Source organism: Pecten maximus, chromosome 10 (assembly GCF_902652985.1).
Source record: "Pecten maximus chromosome 10, xPecMax1.1, whole genome shotgun sequence".
Taxonomy (NCBI): domain Eukaryota; kingdom Metazoa; phylum Mollusca; class Bivalvia; order Pectinida; family Pectinidae; genus Pecten; species Pecten maximus.
This window is the reverse complement of record NC_047024.1, coordinates 8,999,359-9,019,757: the sequence shown is the minus strand read 5'-3', so window position 1 is coordinate 9,019,757 and position 20,399 is coordinate 8,999,359. Positions and strand designations below refer to the sequence as shown.

Below are 20,399 nucleotides of genomic sequence, written 5' to 3'. Positions count from 1 at the left end.
TGTCTAACAGAGCTAGGACCAGAAGATTTACACTAATAGATACCTGTACATATGCGTCTCAACGACAAAGGAACAATGATTACCTCTCCGAACTTGTCATGTAACAAGTATGCATTAATGAAGTAAACAAATGCATTAAGTCTAGCATTTATACCTGCAACATTTGTTATAGACGTCTGAAATCACATATCAAAGTTTTGGTAACAAATTTTCGCCATCTTTTAAAGCATTGTTTAACTGTATACAGACAATTTTTGCACATAATTTGATTTTCATATTAACCCATACAAATTATGTCGAGGATGTTTCGGGCTATAATAATCCGTAATACTTGTCAATCCTTCATTCGTTTTCGGAAACTTCGTTATTCGGATAAATAGTATCAGTTTTATACATATACCTAATCAGGAAGTTGTAATTAAAACTCCTTGAAGAAATCGGTTAACGGAAATTAACGTCATAACTTAACATACCACAGGAAACGGATGTCTCATCCCGCGCGCCTTACTCCAGCCTCATGGTTGTAACACACACGTAAGTCTGCCCTATACCTAGCTACTCCTCAAACTGTCCGTACCTACAAATGTATCTAAGCGAGATGCGGTGTGGTACGAACCTTCTATCCCTGTGGATATTATGTTACTGTTGTGTCCTTGGCAGCACTGAGACTATCAGCGGTGAGTACTACATAGATCGCATGTCATTTATATCATATTGATTGTAATACGGCGAAGTGATGTACACGACAGATTAGTTTATCTTCCTTACGGAGCACCATTACCTATCAAATCATGATCATATCTACTTGTGAAAAAGTATGAGTATACGCAGGATTCCTTTTGGATTCAGTAGACAAGGATATTGCCATGTATATCGAGGTTGAACTTTTTTCATTTGACGTAATATATGACGTCATCAGAGCAAACGAGGACAGGATGACATGCCATCACAATAATCAGCTTGACGTCATCAGTGCAAGAGAGAACAGCTTGACGTCATCAGTGCAAGAGAGGACAGTCTGATATCATCAGTGCAAAAGAGGACAGCTTGACATTATATCACAATAATCAATATGACGTCATCAAAACAAGCGATGGCAGTTTGGCATGACCTTAAACGGTAGCCAATCAATAGTTGTCACTGCGTATTAATCTGCATACTGTACTGTAACCATCGCCGATATCTCGTTGTAAGTGGAGCACTACCGTATCACCGTGGTTCAACGCTTAATCACTTATAATGTTAGCATCATATCATGAATGCTTAAAACGTACGAAAGGGGATGGCTTTGAATTTTTTTGTTATAGTTGTATTGTTTCACACAAGACTGATTTCATTCAATAACTATCAGAACAGGAAAAAAAGATGTTACAATGTAGTTAAATTTCACGTGAAGAGTTTAGACATAAAGCAAGGTCACTACAGACTGCTCGACATGGCCGCTTACTTATTTTCAATTACCACGTAACAAAAAGGGACACCGTACTACTAAGCCCTTAGCTGTTGTATAAGCAGAATGTATTAATTTTTACTATTTTGACAGTAGCACACAACATGCTTCCCCAATATACGGTATTGATATTTCGCTGTTGATGCGATGTCCAAAGGCTCCTTACCAATATCACCGTCTTTCATGACTTGACTGCGAATGGTTACGACACGAGCTTTTTGAGATACGAATATTGAAATGTCTATGAGGAAGTTTAATGGTCGACATTTTTGTCTCCTTGAAATAATATGATGTCTTACGCGATGTCAAGTTTTACCCGTTTGGTAATTATTCATTAAATCTCCGGGGGTTCCGTTGTCACCATCTCGGTTTTATTTTAATGACGACGATTGCTTATATGACGGAAGTCGTCGATGAGATAGAAGACGCTCGCCCTTCCGGAAAACATGGTCTTTCCCTCGTTCGTTTTTTGGTGTTGTTCATGTTTTAACCTTGCTTTAATATCGGTTTTGAGTTGAGTTAGAATTTTGCCTTCGTAAGCATATCATTACACACATTTTGACTTTCCGATAATTTATCTTGACTGATCAAATCTGTAAAATTCCAGGTATTTCGTCTATATGATTAACATTCAAGTTTAACACACATAACATCCATTTAGTCAATCCTTTTCCTCAATCCTTTTCCATGTTCCATAAGAGTAAAGTATTGACAGTGTTTTGCTAACTCCTATTCTTAAGTAATTACTCTCCACGGATTCTACTCGACGACTTCCTTTTCCATGTATGCCTATTTATTTCCAAAACGATCCAACAATATCCTCTAGGAAACTTTTATGACAAGCGTTATTTCGATCAGAATTGAAACCCAATGCAGGTACCTGACATATAAAATGTATTTGAGTAAGACCACTTTCTCATACTCGTGTATTATCTAATATCAACATGGACTTGGTTCAGAGAAAGATTGCAGACAAATAGGATAACGCGTCTGTATAAAAATTACAGGACAATAAATAATCTAATTTCATATTTCTTCTTCCAATTTCAGGTAGATTACCAATAAGTGGAACATGCAACTGTAAACCACGCTCTTTCTCTCTAATGTTATTATCATGACGTCAATATTATAATAATGTCACGCCCATCGCGCCATGTCTTATAGTTAATAACATGAACAGTCCTCCCCGTTTCCCTCCCTATTTTATTCAAAAAGCATTACCGAATATGAATCCTAACTGCTTCGAATTAAGGAAAGAGGCAAGGATAGGGATATAAAACCAGGAAATATCAGTGTAGGATAGCCCACAGACGATTAAACGGAAGAGGTTTGCCTATAAACAGATTTATTAGGTTTAGAAATATAAATTAGATTGTTTACAATATCCTAAAAAGAACCCAAACAAATATAATGTAAATGACGTAACATAGTCTAATTGTAGATTAATTGTAGGGATGTTGTGGGATAACAAACAGAACAGGGTTTTCAGGTACGCCAGTCCATGCCCTCTATGGGTCATTGCTGTGTGATATAATTACTGGTATCAATGGAGAGAACACAGCTGTGGTACTGTCTAAAGAACATATCTGTCTGATTATGGGTTAATGCCTTTATAATGACCAATTAAACACTGGTAGACCATATAGTGCTCTCTGTTCACGTTTTGTACTCCACGGCTCCACAGCCTCATTGATTCTCACTTTTATTAGAAACTTTCGAGAAAGAGTTCAGAGATAGATAAACACATTCTTTCATTTCCGTATAGCAATTAGGCTCATTTCGCTTCTGCTGTAGTATATCTGAATGTTTTCTGGAGTGTTGACCTACATTATCAGTTGACCTACATTATCATCTTGCGTGTTCCATTTGTTCATTAGGAAGTAATTTTCAAGGGTATATGTTAGATTAGAACATAAAGTATATAGCGTTATATATTTAAGCATTGAACTGTTTTTGTATGGTATTATATATTATAGCATTTAAAAACATAAAGAAGTAAAAGGAATGTAAATATAAGTGTTGAACTGTTTTGTATGGTATTTATGATCTATTTGAATGCCAGAGCTTTGCAAGCAAACAACATAGCAAGCAACATAATGTGCGTTAGCACATTATGATTTGTTTGCTTGCAAAGCTCTGGCATTCAAATAGATCATAAATACCATACAAATCAGTTCAACGCTTATATTTACATTCCTTTTACTTTTTTACTTTTTAAATGCTATAATTCATATTTAAAATTCATAATTCCCGCCTTACGACAGTCAGCAGATTTTTTGTCAGTCGTTGGAACAGCCGGAACATGGTCGCGTGCTTTTTGGCAAACAAAATAGTACACGGAAAATAATAAAAAAATAAAACTCAATTTTGTTAATCATTTTATTATCAACGTAATGCGGAAATGGCATATTATTTAGTACAAATAATGTTGATAAAATAATTAGTCGTTAAACTTAATTATCCTGGATACTGTAGTTCCGGTTTGTTTTGTATTAATACGCTGATAAGTGTAGCGCGTGATGGATGGCATTTAAACGTACATCCATGCCAGAGCTCTCAAACAGACTATATAGTAACAATGCCAGACAAATGTAATATTTATCATTTAAAGACAATCATGCTTTCCCCTAATCTTTCTTGTTTGATAATGAACAAGGAGTACTAAAAACTAATTTTGTGAAAATAAAGAGTTTTTTTTTCTTTACTTACATACTCAATGTTTTGTGAAGCAGAAAATGGGACTTAACAGAAACATTTTCAAATCAGGAATTGAAAAAGTAAAATAATGTTCTGAAGTTGTTTGACGTAGTGTTTACATAAACGGGTTTTTGTTTGCTTAATAATTATAATCAACTATAGATAGATTGTTTTGTACTACATGTGCAATGTAAACAAATTGTATGGTTCTGGAAGGAGATAAATCAAAACTTTGTTATATAATTTATTTTGTAAATGTTGTTTCCGTGCTTGCATCAATGTGTCAGAACTGTTGATGCAACGGAACGTCGGTATTCATTAGAGATTGACAGACTTTGCTAACGGACAGGTAATTTGAAACCTTTTAAAAAGAAATGGGTATTTGAATTGAATCGCCACTGATTACGTCAGGAATGCTGCTTTACTCATGAATTGGTCCATTAGTCGTGCGCTGGTGGGTAACCTATTGCGTTCCCTCTGTGTTCATGAAGGATTTCACTTCCGTAATAGGGTGTCCGAATACATCAAAATACACGTCACTCACTAATTGGCCACATAACACTAACCGACGAGGCGAAAGGGATATTAATCAATCTGCAATTTAAATCAAATTTGTTTAATAATATTATGTTATTATAACAATTCAGTTATTGATATTGTCATCTTCAACTGCGAACTGTCATAGTTATGTGATATGGCGTAATGTTGTACGTATCTATCTCTTTCGCCATTAAATAAGATCTCATATACAGTCAAACTTCGATGTTTCGAAGTTCAAGGGACTAACAGAATAACTTCGAAACAGCGGGACTTCGAATTATTCATGGTTGACAATAGATCGATGTTTTCTTGATAATGACCATATATGTTAACGTTACATGTCCTCAGTGTCTTCGTGTTGATCGTCGCCTGTCAGGCTCACATCGAAAAGTTTAGTTAATTTATACCTCACACCAGAGACCTATATAGGTCTCTGCTCAAACACAACAAAATAAAAATTATTTTCATTAATTATACCTAAGTATTTTATTAATTAAACAAAATATGTATCAGTTACAAAACACTTATATCGCGTTTAACAGATAAAACAAAAGAAGTACAATGCACACTTACGTAAGTCGTTAGGCTTTTCTGTTAAAGACACGTGCGTTTACGTTATGTGCATATAAAATACGGAATGCCGATCGGTTGGAGAATGCATGATTGAATGACAAATAATCGATTTACTTGGATATTTATGTATAAGTTTGAAACGTGACACTTTGAATATGAGTGAAGCCATCGCTAATTGTTTGTGTTTAAAATTGGTCCGGTTGTTTTACAGTTCCGTAAAATTTACTCACCGACCGCTGATTTCAATGGCGGCGGAGATTATCAGAGACGACTACCGAAATGTTTTACCGGAGTGATTAAATGTCATGGCTTCTAAATACACTTTTTATCTATCAATTTGGTCTGATTATTAATAAACCCCATGACCGGGAGTGACAACACACGCTATCGTTATCCCTATTGTCAGTCAGGGCATTTGGGGGAGAGGTGTGAAATCTTGCCGCAGGGGTCACGACAAACACCTGTCCAGTGGTCAGTACAGGTAAATGTTTTGTTCGAATCATGAAAGGTCAATTACCTATAATTACATAGCTAACGGGCCATGAAAAAGTTCGATACATCGAAAACTTCGATTTATAAAAATTCGGATCATACATAGTTTCGTTAGTAGTGTTATATAGTGAGAAAATTCGGGACCAAGCAAAAAGTTCGATACAGCGAGAAATTCGAATCAACGAAGTTCGAATCATCGAGGTTTGACTGTATTTCACTTTGAACGGTGTATGTTCTAAGTAATTAAACCATGGGATTTATAAAGTAGTATACAGTACAAATAATTCTCGGTCATATATACCAATAAATTTTCTATACATATACGATATATATATTATTATTATTTCTATTTTATACTATTTTTGACGTCATAATGTGATTACCAAGACGTTATATTCAAATGTATCGCCTGACTATTGCCGTTAGGCCTGAACACGTTAGGGATACACATGTTGGGTTGGTTTTGTTTTTTCAATTATGTATGGTTATATATTCAAAGGTCTGGTAAGTAATATCGATACTGGATCCGAAGAAACCGAATTTCGCTTGATACGCATTACTGGAATATATATACATATGTATTTGACTTTTATTCTCATGTAAAAAATATTAATTATTTGCCACCAATTTACTGTTGTAATATAACGTTGAACTTATACTCAGCCAAATCACTTCCTACCGAGTCGTTAATATAGAGTCATTCGTGGTGAAGCCTGGAGAAATAGTTAGCATTATTAGTATGTACCAGAAAAGAAACTGAAAGTATTAAAACGAAAATCAAACAAGAACTACCGAATCGCGTTGAATAGTATAGCGTTGTGTGACACGCCACAACTGTCCTAGTCGTTACGACATTTTCAGATCTGGTGTGTGGCACTACATTTCCTTCCTCTTATATTGTATGCATGTATATAGATACTAACCAGTCATGCAAAGCCACACGCGCGACAAAAAACAGGCTAATCTAGAGCCAAATCCCAGGCACCTACAAATTTTAGACCGCCGTAAATGACTTGGCATGCGGTAAAGTAAGTAAGCAAGAGCCATTTATCAACAGAGCACGGAATCATGACTGATATTTTGACGAGTCCAACAGCTTGAGAGGAACTTATGTATTTATTGAAACAAAACACTTGTGGAATAATTACCGAGATCCCCCTGTGGAGCTGGTTATCATCAGCGTAAGAACGGTCCACGACGAGATGCACCAAGTCAAACTACCCACCACAAATTACATACAAACCTGATCAGGAACGATGAAGACAAATTACTATTTTCCCTCTAATCACTGACGCCAGCTTGTTTGCAGTTTCTGTTGTTTTAAGTGCAGTTTATTTAATCCTACTCTGTTCCTCACACGCATTGTAATATTTACCAGATGTGCTGCAGTTGCAATAGATTTCGTAAAACCCTGATAGAGTAGGCGTAGCAGTCGGTGGTAAACAAGGATCGCGAGACTCTCTACTCATTCATGAGACTAAACAATCAAAGAGAAGAGAAATATCAAGTTTATTTAAAGGAATCCTGTCGACCAACTGCAAATGTCAAAATGATCAAGTGGGTTAAATATTATAAATTACTCATTTGAGTCATTTAATTGAGAATGAACTCGTACATTGTAACGTGATCCCTCTTACTGCTCAACATTATGTGTCCCAATGTATCATGTTAATAATGTGTACCTTGGCTCATTATCAAGGCCACATGAATCAGACATGTTTAAAACTCCGAATTCTAGAGCCATTATGTTTGTCATTTTTTTAGCTTATCAGATGAAAGAATTATGCGTTTTGTTCATCTTTGCACCCAGTTGGCAGCGTTGTCGCCCTGTAAACAATCCAGTTATTGACGATCTGTGATGTTCAATTAACATACACGTATATCTTTAGTTACCATTACTAACTGTACCTTTACCATTGATTTAAGGTGGGGTTTTTTTACGTTTCCGTGAGCATTAATGACAATTAATAGAGGTTTTATGTTAAAGCAGAATGAAACTCTCACTATTAACATGTTACAGATGTTCGGGACATGTATCATTGGTGCTTACTCTCTCGCGCGTTAGCACGTGCCTCTCATTACCAACTGCCTACATGTACCATTGATAAAAGATATGAAACAGTTACTACTATTGAGGGACTATATTATCTAAATCCCCTTACCGTTTGATCAGTGTTACAATATGATCCATTGACGAACAAATGTAGATTTACGAGTATCATAAATACACACATGTTCCCGTTACGTATGGGTTTTTTGTGAGACACACCTTATAATATTATTACATTATTATAACAATCCATTGGAACCTACTTTTGTGTAAGGATCGTGATACTCTAGCTTTCGTTTTAGGTATTTAGTTCCCGTGGAGCCTGCCTTTGTGTAAGAATCGCTATACTCTAGCTTTAGTTTTAGGTATTTAGTTCCCGTGGAGCCTGCCTTTGTGTAAGAATCGCTATACTCTAGCTTTAGTTTTAGGTTCTTCGTTTCCTTGGGGCCTGCTTTTGTGTAAGAATCGCTATACTCTAGTTAATGTTTTAGGTATTTCGATCCCTTGGAGCCTGCTTTTGTGTAAGGATCGCTATACTCTGGCTATTGTTTTAGGTTCTTCGTTTCCTTGGGGCCTGCTTTTGTGTAAGGATCGCTATACTCTAGCTTTAGTTTTAGGTATTTAGTTCCCGTGGAGCCTGCCTTTGTGTAAGAATCGCTATACTCTAGCTTTAGTTTTAGGTATTTAGTTCCCGTGGAGCCTGCTTTTGTGTAAGGATCGCTATACTCTAGCTATTGTTTTAGGTATTTAGTTCCCGTGGAGCCTGCCTTTGTGTAAGAATCGCTATACTCTAGCTTTAGTTTTAGGTATTTAGTTCCCGTGGAGCCTGCCTTTGTGTAAGAATCGCTATACTCTAGTGTCGTTCTGTTTTACATATTCTTAGTATTTCTTTATCTAACGGTATGACTTGAACACGGCATCATATTAAAGCAATCTTGATACAGAATACTTTGGTATCTGTGATACAATATAAAGGAACCACGATGTGTTATGTTATAATGCCCTTGGATTGAGAATACAATATATGTAGTATAATGCTTCCAGAATAATGCCTGCCCAGACTATATAGCGTTATGGTATAATGTCCTGAGATTGAGAATACAATATATATAGTATAATGCTTCCAGAATACCGCCTGCCCAGATAATTCAAATAGTGTTATCTTATAATGTCATACTCACATGCAATTGAACTTCTGGATTCACTTCTGTAAATGTTTTTCTGCTTAAATTCATCCCATAATATCACTAAATTTTAATAACTTACACTGGAAAGGATGCATGTCATTGAAAGGAATTATTCCTAGAATATTTCTATGCGGATTACGTTAAATCAGAACTTTGAATAAACTCGCATTGGGATTTCTAAACGTTTGGCTTCTCGCATCGCTTATGCGTTTAAGGACGAATCGGATGGGTCTTTTTTATAAAGATAGTAACACATTTTATCCTTCATAAGTGTAACAATGTACATACTGGCCCCAATTTCATGAACGTTAAGGGGGAACTTCCGCTAAGGAACCTTACTGTAATGCTTTCCTATGAAAACTTTTAAGTAAAGGAATATTGATGAAACTGACCCCAGATATCCAACGATGGGTATCAATACGTACATATATGTAATGATGGATGCCACCATGGTAGAAGGGCCCAGGGTTCGGCCTCCGGAACTATATATATACATTTGTGTATATAAATATATATATGTGCTTTCATCTTTTACTCTCTATGTACATTTAATTACATGCGAGTTTTATTCGTAATGTATTATTTTCAATTTATAAATACAAATATATGTATTATCTTAGTGAAATTAACTCTAAACCCGGACTACTATCTATTGTGTCATTGTGTATATGTTTTACATATTCCCCCGAGCGAGTCAGGTGGTCTGAATTGCAAAGCAGATGTATTTCCATTCATAAATAATAATAATATACTTAATTTTAGCTTTATAACATATTGAGTCAACCACTCGTCTAACATATGGTCCAGTAATATATTATATACAACTACATTACAATTCTAAAATTATTAAGAAGGTAATTATGTAATGCAGATAATTATAAAATGTTTTAATAATAAGATGACAATGAACGCGAATATCACAGTACTGGCATTGTTAAAGTATCACATATCGTTGTAACAATAATAATTCATTACATACTGTATTCAATATCTGATATTTAAGAGTGTCCAACACATCCGTGTCGTATGAAGAGCAGGGCAAAATGGCTTATTATTGTTGTAACGTTTCATTTGTTCAGTCGATTGTCATACTACCAGTTAACAGTCCTCTAAAATTGACCGGAAACGCAGACTCAGGGTCATATTTGTATAAGGTCGCTATTCAGGGATATCGTGATAGTTGTTATAAAGGACAATTAGAGTGTTACATTTTAGTGTAGATATTAGTAATTGTCTGTCACAAACAACTACCAAGTCGCTCGCGTGCCTCATCGGATTTACATGATTACTTTACACCTTAACAGTATCGTTGATTGAAATGAATAGACAATGACAGAGAAGCACGTAATAAAACGTGTTAAAATGTTCTACTTGACGAAGAGAAATGTTGATTTGATTTTGTACTGATTGGAAAAATAAATCGAAATATGTGTAGTGCATTAAATCACGGTTTACAAATGACAAATACTCTGATTACAAGCTAAAGAATTTAAATGTTATCTAATGATATCTGCTTCTATGAATAATACATATTCTAAATACTTATATTAAAAGATAACAGGCTACCCATTATAATCAATAGTGTTTGAATATGATGTTATAATGACATTATTACAGTCACTGTTATATCAAATATATAATGATAGCTGAAACTTATTTGAAAGTTAATCGTTGCTTGTGTACATGTTGTCTTCCATTGATCGCGGGAGTGTACTTGACAAGTTCCGGTTTTTTTTTAACAAAACCTTCCTACCCCATCGTTATAATAAGCAAAATAACAGGACCTACATTTCACATTAGATATTAGCACCTTTCAAAACAGATTGAGAGTTAGATACAGCAGATCAAAACAATTAACATCACTGAACCATACAGATGGGAATTTTCCTTAACTTTTCAAATTCAAATAATTTCACAAATTTCCGATTTTTTTTAACTTCCGCTTGTAAATTTAACTACAACAAACTTGACTGTTCTACATATGGTAATGTAGTTTGATTAACATGTATCTAGTACTAAATGACTGACTAGCAAACATTAACATTTTTATTTGGTGTTATAATTAGTGTTGAGTGCTGTCGATGTACTAAATGAATGACTAGCTAACAATAACATTGTTACATTGTATTTGGTGCTATAATTAGTGTTTAGTGTTGTCGATGAAGCAGAAGACGTTTACCCTTCAGGAAAACCTGGGGGGTTTATTGACTTTTTTTCAAGTGTGTCCATGCAAATATAGATAGTTATCATTGTTTTGTCGATTTTGAGAAAGAATTGCAGTTTTGTTTACTTCATTATTATTCCACTCTTTACAATGCTATTCTCCTTTCTCTTTGTGATGAGAGCTTTCTTTTCCAAGGAAGGCGACCGACGTCATACGTACATAGTTGTGAACTTTACCGGAGTGTACTTCGTTATACATACCACTATAGTCTATAGCGTATTATATTCCAAAGGACTATTGGCATACCCCTAGACACAAACTTTGCTCCTCTGTTGAACATTTTTTGTCGAGACTGATTACATTTAAGAGTGCATCAGACCAAGTAGCAGACAACTTCAATTACACATGTAGTATTGACGGTGTGTTATCATTAATCAGATATACATTGTATTACTTTGAATAATAATAGTACACACTCTTCTCTTCCAAATAAACTGCAAACCTCGGTCTTTACTTACAACTTTACCAATAGAAATAGTATATATCCAGCTGTTAATTTTCCATTTCTGGAGAGTAACATCCGTGCTGCCCCGACATGTTCAAACCGATTCGATATTCCAGGACTTGTTCCCAGTATTACGATTTTCGAAACACATATCGATTAGTGACGAGGACAGTTTCGAGTGATGCTGGTTAATGAAGGTCGGGGGGAAATATCATGGTCGATATCAATCATGATTTCATTTGGAAATATTCTATTTACTTATGCGAAATTAAGTCGGACGTGTTTGCTGTAATGCATTGACATACCTAGAGGCTCAATTGTCACCATCAAGGATCTCATTTTGAAAATATGATAATCCGGAGTTGGTCTAAATATGTATTGTGTTCGTCGTCGATGGCGCAGATATCTTTTGCCCTGCCAGGACACCTTATCTTATTCTCCTTTTATTTTTACAAGAATCTTCATGTAAATATATATTCTATATTCGTATTTCCACTCGTGTTATCGATTTTGTGTTAGAATTACGTTTTTGTGATTATTTCGGTATTCTCTGTTGTCTTTATAGGATCGACAAAAACAAGTTTCTCTGTTCGATATGTAGACCGAAACACGTTGTTTTTTTCTTTTGTCACACGATAAGGCAATCATCTTAAACCTCCACACAACGGAAGCGATAATTATATACAATCATCTCCCTTCGCGCCTTCTAGAGAAGGCATACTTCTCATGTTAGTAAATGATGGACGTTTCAATCTACGGCAGATATAGATGGCCAAACACATGATAAGTACATATGTACCAACTGCTGTGCTTCAACCTGTAACACGAACAAAACGGCAGGCGCGATGATTGACAGAAGAGCGTGTTTAATCAACATGAAATAGACCTGCTCTCCTGACCTTGGAAGTTATGGAGATGTTTCTTACAAATATCATAGCCTTGCATGTTGTATTGAAAATCCAGCAGTGTCCCGACCGCTTGTGAAGGAAATGATCCGGATTTATAGTGCTGACCCGGCGATGTCGACACGGCGAGTACCAACATATGCTTCACATTACCAACACGCACATCTCCAGAAATATAACATACCTGTTATCACGCGCATCTCCAGAAATACAACATACCTGTTATCACCTGTCTAACATCCACAAGTTAACGCTTGAAACTACCACCAACGCTAACATAATATAAATGTCAAAGTTTATTGCCGAACTTATTATGTTTTGTTTCTTAATCCACTAATTAATTAAGTAACGATCTATAACGGCTGTAAAGACACAATGAGTTAGCATGTGATTACATAGGTAAAACCCATTTGCTGGTTTTCTAAACCCGGAAAACGGATGTTACTTTTTAATAAGCTGAGAGTGCGTACTGTTAGCCGTAGATTGACGTCAGTGGTATAATCGGTCGTTGTAGTCTATGATTAGTGATACGTGAACGGCCTTCTTAAACCCTTCAAAATCAGAAGAATTTAGATTACATGCATATGCGCAATATTTCTTACTTTCCTTCTGGATTTTCTCACTTAAGGCCACTAGCATCACCGACGGGTCCTAAATTTCGTAATGTTTGTTTTCTTTCATTGAAATCATATTTTTAAAGTGTAATTTCCGTGTGTGTCTTCTGTAATCATTAACTGATAAAACCACTATTTTTTTCAGAATGTGTTGATGATAACCACAGGCCAATGTATTATATCCCTCTAAGATAAAACACAATAATGGATTATGTACCATTCTCTTTAAGTTATTGTTTCCATTTAATCTTGTAACATGGCTTCATTACATGCTTTCATTACTCCCGGCTACGTCTGAATTTGCTTTCGAACGTGTTACCTCTCGGTATGGAGGTACAATGTATCGTTATATGTTAATATATTCCCTAGTTTTAACAATTCTAGATATGAAAGTACAACTTCAAAACGATGTCCTGGGCTTGTGTGATCGTTATGAATTCCGCTTGTCAAGTCGATATAGTCCCCTCCTGTAGATATTGAGCTGTTCATTTCTGAACGTCTGGTTATTTGACACTGTAAGTGCCTCTTATTTATCAATGCAGTTTGTTTTGGAAGGGACCCAGACAAATTGCGTAATCTGACAGCGCTCTCATAATCTTTAGTGTTTTGTATAAAGAAAAGAGCTAGGCAATATGCTTGAAAATAAATATTTATTATTAAAATATGGGATTTAAACATTTGGAATATAGATATCTATATCGTTGTATAAAAGTTGCGCTACTTCCTTAAACCATGCAATTTGAGCTTTGTAAAGTTGTAAAATGTTATTTTGATTACGCATACCAGATAAAATACACGAATCTTGGGTTGAAAGCGTATTCATGACCGCAGCTTCCTATCGTCCTGTGGTATCGATAGCGTACTCATTCCTAGTTATCTTTAAATCAACGAGACCAAATATACCTCCAGTGTGACCCAGTCTGATGGCTCTCTCCCACGCTGGAGTCATGATACGTTGTGGGTTAATGAGTTTCGAGAGCTGGTAATGATCAGTGCAATCTATCAGAGGTATACTGATGCTGAGTCTAGTTAGCCAGCTCTTCTGTGTTTGATTATTGTCACTTTATTACCTCGTGGCCGAATATTTAAAAGAATGCTAATAATACAGTTTGCGAATATTTGTATCTAGTCTGTTTAATCGCTCTGGGAAACATTATTAATCCAATACAAGTAATGCTTAATGTTTGTTTTTTACATAGCCTCAACGGCTTACATCTGTATTGTATATCAAACTCTGTTTCTTATTTTTTGGTAATTATTGCGAAAAATTGTTTATTAATTTGAAATGGTTACAAGCATGATAACGCCTAATACGCCAGTATAGCATTAAACATTTATAATCTAAACACCTTTCTTTAGAATATATATATATATATGGTCTTACATTATTAAAGCCTAATTAGGTATTTAGGGACTATGCATACTCTTATGAAGTTGCAGGGAAAAAAAGTTGAAAGAAAAATGGATTTTATTATACGAGTGTTTGTAACATCATTTGCTATCTACAATACTTATTGTATATATATCTAACCGTTCAGACTCTTAAAGCTCCTTGTGCGAGATGTCAACGATCACTATCACGCTAACGAAACCCGTGTGTGGTACATTGCCCCCAGATCTCGCCCATTTACGTAATTAGTGTAATGCTGTGCCTCTTTCCTGATGATTAGGAGGATGGAGATAGATGGTGGCTGGTAATTATTGTGATAAGGACATTGAGTGGTTAATACTCGAGAGTAAGACAGGTCCATCAGTTTAAAAAAATATAGTCAAACACATAATAGATTTCATCATAAAAGCGATTGATATTTACTGACACTGTTTCTGCTTCCGTCAGTCCTTTTGGGAGTATGGCCCCTTTGGTATGAAACATGAATTATTTCCGTTTCCGTTCGTCCATTTTGGATAATGGTCCCATTTTTATGTAACACGAATTATAGGAAAATATTAAAAGTTTTTGAAATAATATATCTTAAATATATATTCTTTAAGTGCGTCATTAAGTAATGCGTAGTGCGTGTTTAAGATCTAAAATAGGATTTGTCATCTTTATAATTAACACAGGCAGTTCCAAAGATATTAACAAGGAATCCTTAGAGGTACAATTGACCTTTGCGTCTTGCGTAAAACCCATTATTTTATTTAAAAATAATAGCAGAGTACATAATTATATCGGTCAGCTTCGTCACCGGAGTGTATTAGTGATAATCTCCCTTACAATCAGGAGTAGGAACAACGTATTATACACAAGTCGTCCTGCTTAAAATATATTACAACTAACATTGTCACGTCCTGAAACAATATATTTTGATGTTAATAGCAGTCCAATACATGTTTCATTTTGTCAAAAGTAAAGAAATCTGATTCCACATATATGGGACCGGTGAAAACTACTTTATACGCATAGGACCTATCTCCAATGCTAAAAATATATAGGACACATTCAACTCCACCTATCTCTAATACTATACATAGGACACACAACCACCCACTTATCTCTAATACTACACGAATGACACACAACCAACCACCTATCTCTAATACTATACATAGGATACACAACCACCCACCTATCTCTAATACTATACATAGGACACACAACCACCCACCTATCTCTAATACTATACATAGGACACACAACCACCAACCTATCTCTAATACTATACATAACACACAACCACCCACCTATCTCTATTACTATACATAACACACAACCACCCACCTATCTCTATTACTATACATAACACACAACCACCCACCTATCTCTATTACTATACGTAACACACAACCACCCACCTATCTCTATTACTATACATAACACACAACCACCCACCTATCTCTATTACTATACATAGGATACACAACCACCCACCTATCTAATACTATACATAACACACAACCTCCCACCTATCTCTAATACAATACATAGGATACACAACCGCCCACCTTATCTAATACTATACAATGACACACAACCACCCACCTATCTCTAATACTATACATAGGACACACAACCACCCACCTATCTAATACTATACATAGGTCACACAACCACCAACCTATCTCTAATACTATACATAGGATACACAACCACCCACCTATCTCTAATACTATACATAGGACACACAACCACCAACCTATCTCTAATACTATACAATGACACACAACCACCCACCTATCTCTAATACTATACATAGGACACACAACCACCAACCTATCTCTAATACTATACATAGGATACGCAACCACCCACTTATCTCTAATACTATACATAGGACACACAACCACCCACCTATCTCTAATACTATACATATGACACACAACCACCCACCTATCTCTAATACTATACATATGACACACAACCACCCACCAATCTCTAATACTATACATAGGACACACAACCACCCACCTATCTCTATTACTATACATAGGACACACAACCACCCACCTATCTCTATTACTATACATAGGACACACAACCACCCACCTATCTCTAATACTATACATATGACACACAACCACCCACCAATCTCTATTACTATACATAGGACACACAACCACCCACCTATCTCTAATACTATACGTATGACACACAACCACCCACCTATCTCTAATACTATACATATGACACACAACCACCCACCAATCTCTATTACTATACATAGGACACACAACCACCCACCTATCTCTATTACTATACATATGACACACAACCACCCACCAATCTCTATTACTATACATAGGACACACAACCACCCACCTATCTCTAATACTATACATATGACACACAACCACCCACCAATCTCTATTACTATACATAGGACACACAACCACCCACCTATCTCTAATACTATACGTATGACACACAACCACCCACCTATCTCTATTACTATACGTAACACACAACCACCCACCTATCTCTATTACTATACATAACACACAACCACCCACCTATCTCTATTACTATACATAGGACACACAACCACCCACTTATCTCTACTTAGAACTTACAGAAAGTATAAATATTGTGTTACACCTGAATATTATGTCACCACGATTATCAGTAGGCACCACCGTAAATGTTTAGCGAAATTTCGCTGTGGTAACTTAAAATTGAATATAGAGACCGGTCGGTATACTGTTCCAAAAACTCCATTACAAGAACGAGTTTGTCGATTATGTAGTTCAAACCATATTGAAGATGAAACTCACTTCCTGATTGATTGTGATTTTTACGATGATTTAAGAAATACTTTGTTGGAGCAAGCAGGAGTGTTTAATCCTACTTTTTTTGAGCTTGACTCCCAACATAAACTTATATATTTAATGAATAATAATGCACTACAGTGCTCATTATCATCTGTTTTATATAAAATGTACAGAAGACGGCAATGCTTTTAAGGGTGAGATATTTTAGAAATTGTGTCAGATTTATCTGATTTTATCATAGTTGAATATTTTATGAATTGGATCAGGTTTATTGTACATTTTAAAATTGTAATATATTGTAAGCAAATGTGACAATACTTTAGAATATTTTAGCATGTATTTCTTCAATTTAGTTAATGCATAGCTCTTATTAGATGATGATATGACAGTGTCTCATAGGTCGAAATCGGCCGGGTGTTTTAATAACTCAGTGATGAAAACTGTATTTTATGTATTGTATTGAAACATGTGACACTTGAATAAACTATTTACTTACTTACTTACTCTAATACTATACATAGGACACACAACCACCCACCTATCTCTAATACTATACATAGGATACACAACCACCCACTTATCTCTAATACTATACATAGGATACACAACCGCCCACCTATCTCTAATACAATACATGGGATACACAACCGCCCACCTTATCTAATACTATACAATGACACACAACCACCCACCTATCTCTAATGATATACATAGGACACACAACCACCACCCTATCTCTAATACTATACATAGGACACACAACCGCCCACCTATCTCTAATACTATACATACGACACACAACCACCCACCCATCTCTAATACTATACATACGACACACAACCACCACCCTATCTCTAATACTATACATAACACACAACCACCCTCCTATCTAATACTATACAAGGACACACAACCACCCACCTATCTCTAATACTATACATAGGACACACAACCGCCCACCTATCTCTAATACTATACATAGGACACACAACCGCCCACCTATCTCTAATACTATACATAGGACACACAACCACCACCCTATCTCTAATACTATACATAGGACACACAACCACCCACCTATCTCTAATACTATACATAGGACAAACAATCGCCCACCTATCTCTAATACTATACATAGGACACACAACCACCACCCTATCTCTAATACTATACATAGTACACACAACCACTCACCTATCTCTAATACTATACATAGGACACACAACCACCCACCTATCTAATACTATACATAGGACACACAACCACCCACCTATCTCTAATACTATACATAGGACACAACCACCCACCTATCTCTAATACTATACATAGGACACACAACCACCCACCTATTTATAATACTATACTTAGGACACACAACCACCCACCTATCTAATACTATATGCAGAGGACAAATACATGTAATAAGCACGTTTAAAAATTATAACTTTGTGTTTTGTCGAGGATGCACATATCACCACAATGACATATGTAACAAATCTGTAATGATGTTTATGTTTGTTTTTGTTTTTATCTATCTTTTTATATGTTAACTTACGCCTCTACGATATAAAGACATTGCACTGGAAACAGTAGTTGGAATTTTACTCCTAAAAGCAAACTATGACGTCGTTTGTATCTTATGTTCACTTTGTTTTTCAAGTTTTCCTCGATAATCCCTATAGCGTCACAGCTACCGTGAACAAACATTGATAACATTGTTCATTAAGTCCTGACTATCCTTATTGTCTTTTTTCTATTATTAATTTTAAATGTGGACTAATATCGGTGGTTTGTTACAGGAAGGAGCAATATTTTCATAATTTGAGTACATGTTTAACATGTTATACACGTACTGCCTATTCTTTCCTTCAAATGTTTTACATGTAATGCCTATTCTGTCCCTCAAAAACTTTACGACGTTTTTCTCTCTTTTGTTTCCCTGTTTCAAATTAAGAAATAATTCAATTATGTTTATTATTCTCTTTTCTCTTGTTTATTTGTCGTATCTATCCAAGAATGGACTGACAATAGAGGGTATGCTATAATACATACGATGTTTCATCCACAAATGACTTTTTTATTCATGAATCCCAAAGCTTTATGCCGACTTGTTCGCTTTTATCCTTTTTCAAAAGATTGTTTGTCGGGCAAATTTGAGAATACTGGCATGTAATCGAAATCGTACTCTAACTGAAAATCGATGAAACGGCGACAAAATAAAAACAAATGAATATTGAGACCATTGAAAGGTTACAACCAAAAAGTTTCAGTCATAGTCTTAAGCTTACTGGCACGTAGAAAGTTGGGGAAAAAACGTCAGTGATTGGTAAACGTCAAAAGTATGCACCACTTCGATTGTCAATTTAAGAAGCAAAAAAACGCGATGTTGCATTCCGTTATCATGATAGATACATCATTATTGTACCGCCTATATACAATCGATAACATCTTATCACAAAAGTTAACGTTACTATTGAGAATAGTCAGCAGTTATAGCATTGTCATTTAGGACTAACGCGTATAGCATCGCTACGTTTGTAAATACCAAATACAAATAACTTTTTATCAAAATGTCGGGAAAGGAGAAAAACATTCATTTCAATATAAAGATATTTGATGAGATTTGGTGTAGTATTTGGAGTTAAACAAAGATGTACCAGTACAAATGTCATTCCAACGAGACTCATCAAATATCAGATACCATATTAACCTACTATCGAGTTACTCGTGTTACATGTGTTGTATACACACACATTGAAATTTGACAGGCATTGAAGAGGACATGTGCCTTTTGAAGGCAGACAGCACTCGCGAACACTTCAATACACATCATCTGGAATGTAACACGTTATATATAATATACAGGTCAAATGGTACTGAGTGAAGCAATGCCAAGAACGGTAACACTACTATGTTAGCTTCATTAATACACCAATACTGTATATATAATTGAGAAATAAACTTACAAAATATATATAACTATCTAGGAATCTTAAATCAGCGCTGTTACTAA

The 20,399-nt window shown here is 35.5% G+C and overlaps 1 protein-coding gene across 1 annotated transcript in view; it reads left to right on the top strand.

Moving 5' to 3' along the window:
• Nucleotides 1–508: 508 nt before the first annotated feature.
• LOC117336811 overlaps nucleotides 509–20,399 on the top strand; it is a 37,583-nt gene continuing 17,692 nt past the window's right edge. Inside the window, exon 1 of the mRNA XM_033897464.1 lies at nucleotides 509–677. Coding sequence (XP_033753355.1) covers nucleotides 584–677 — 94 coding nt within the window. The 5' untranslated portion in view covers nucleotides 509–583. The remainder of the gene's footprint in view (nucleotides 678–20,399) is intronic.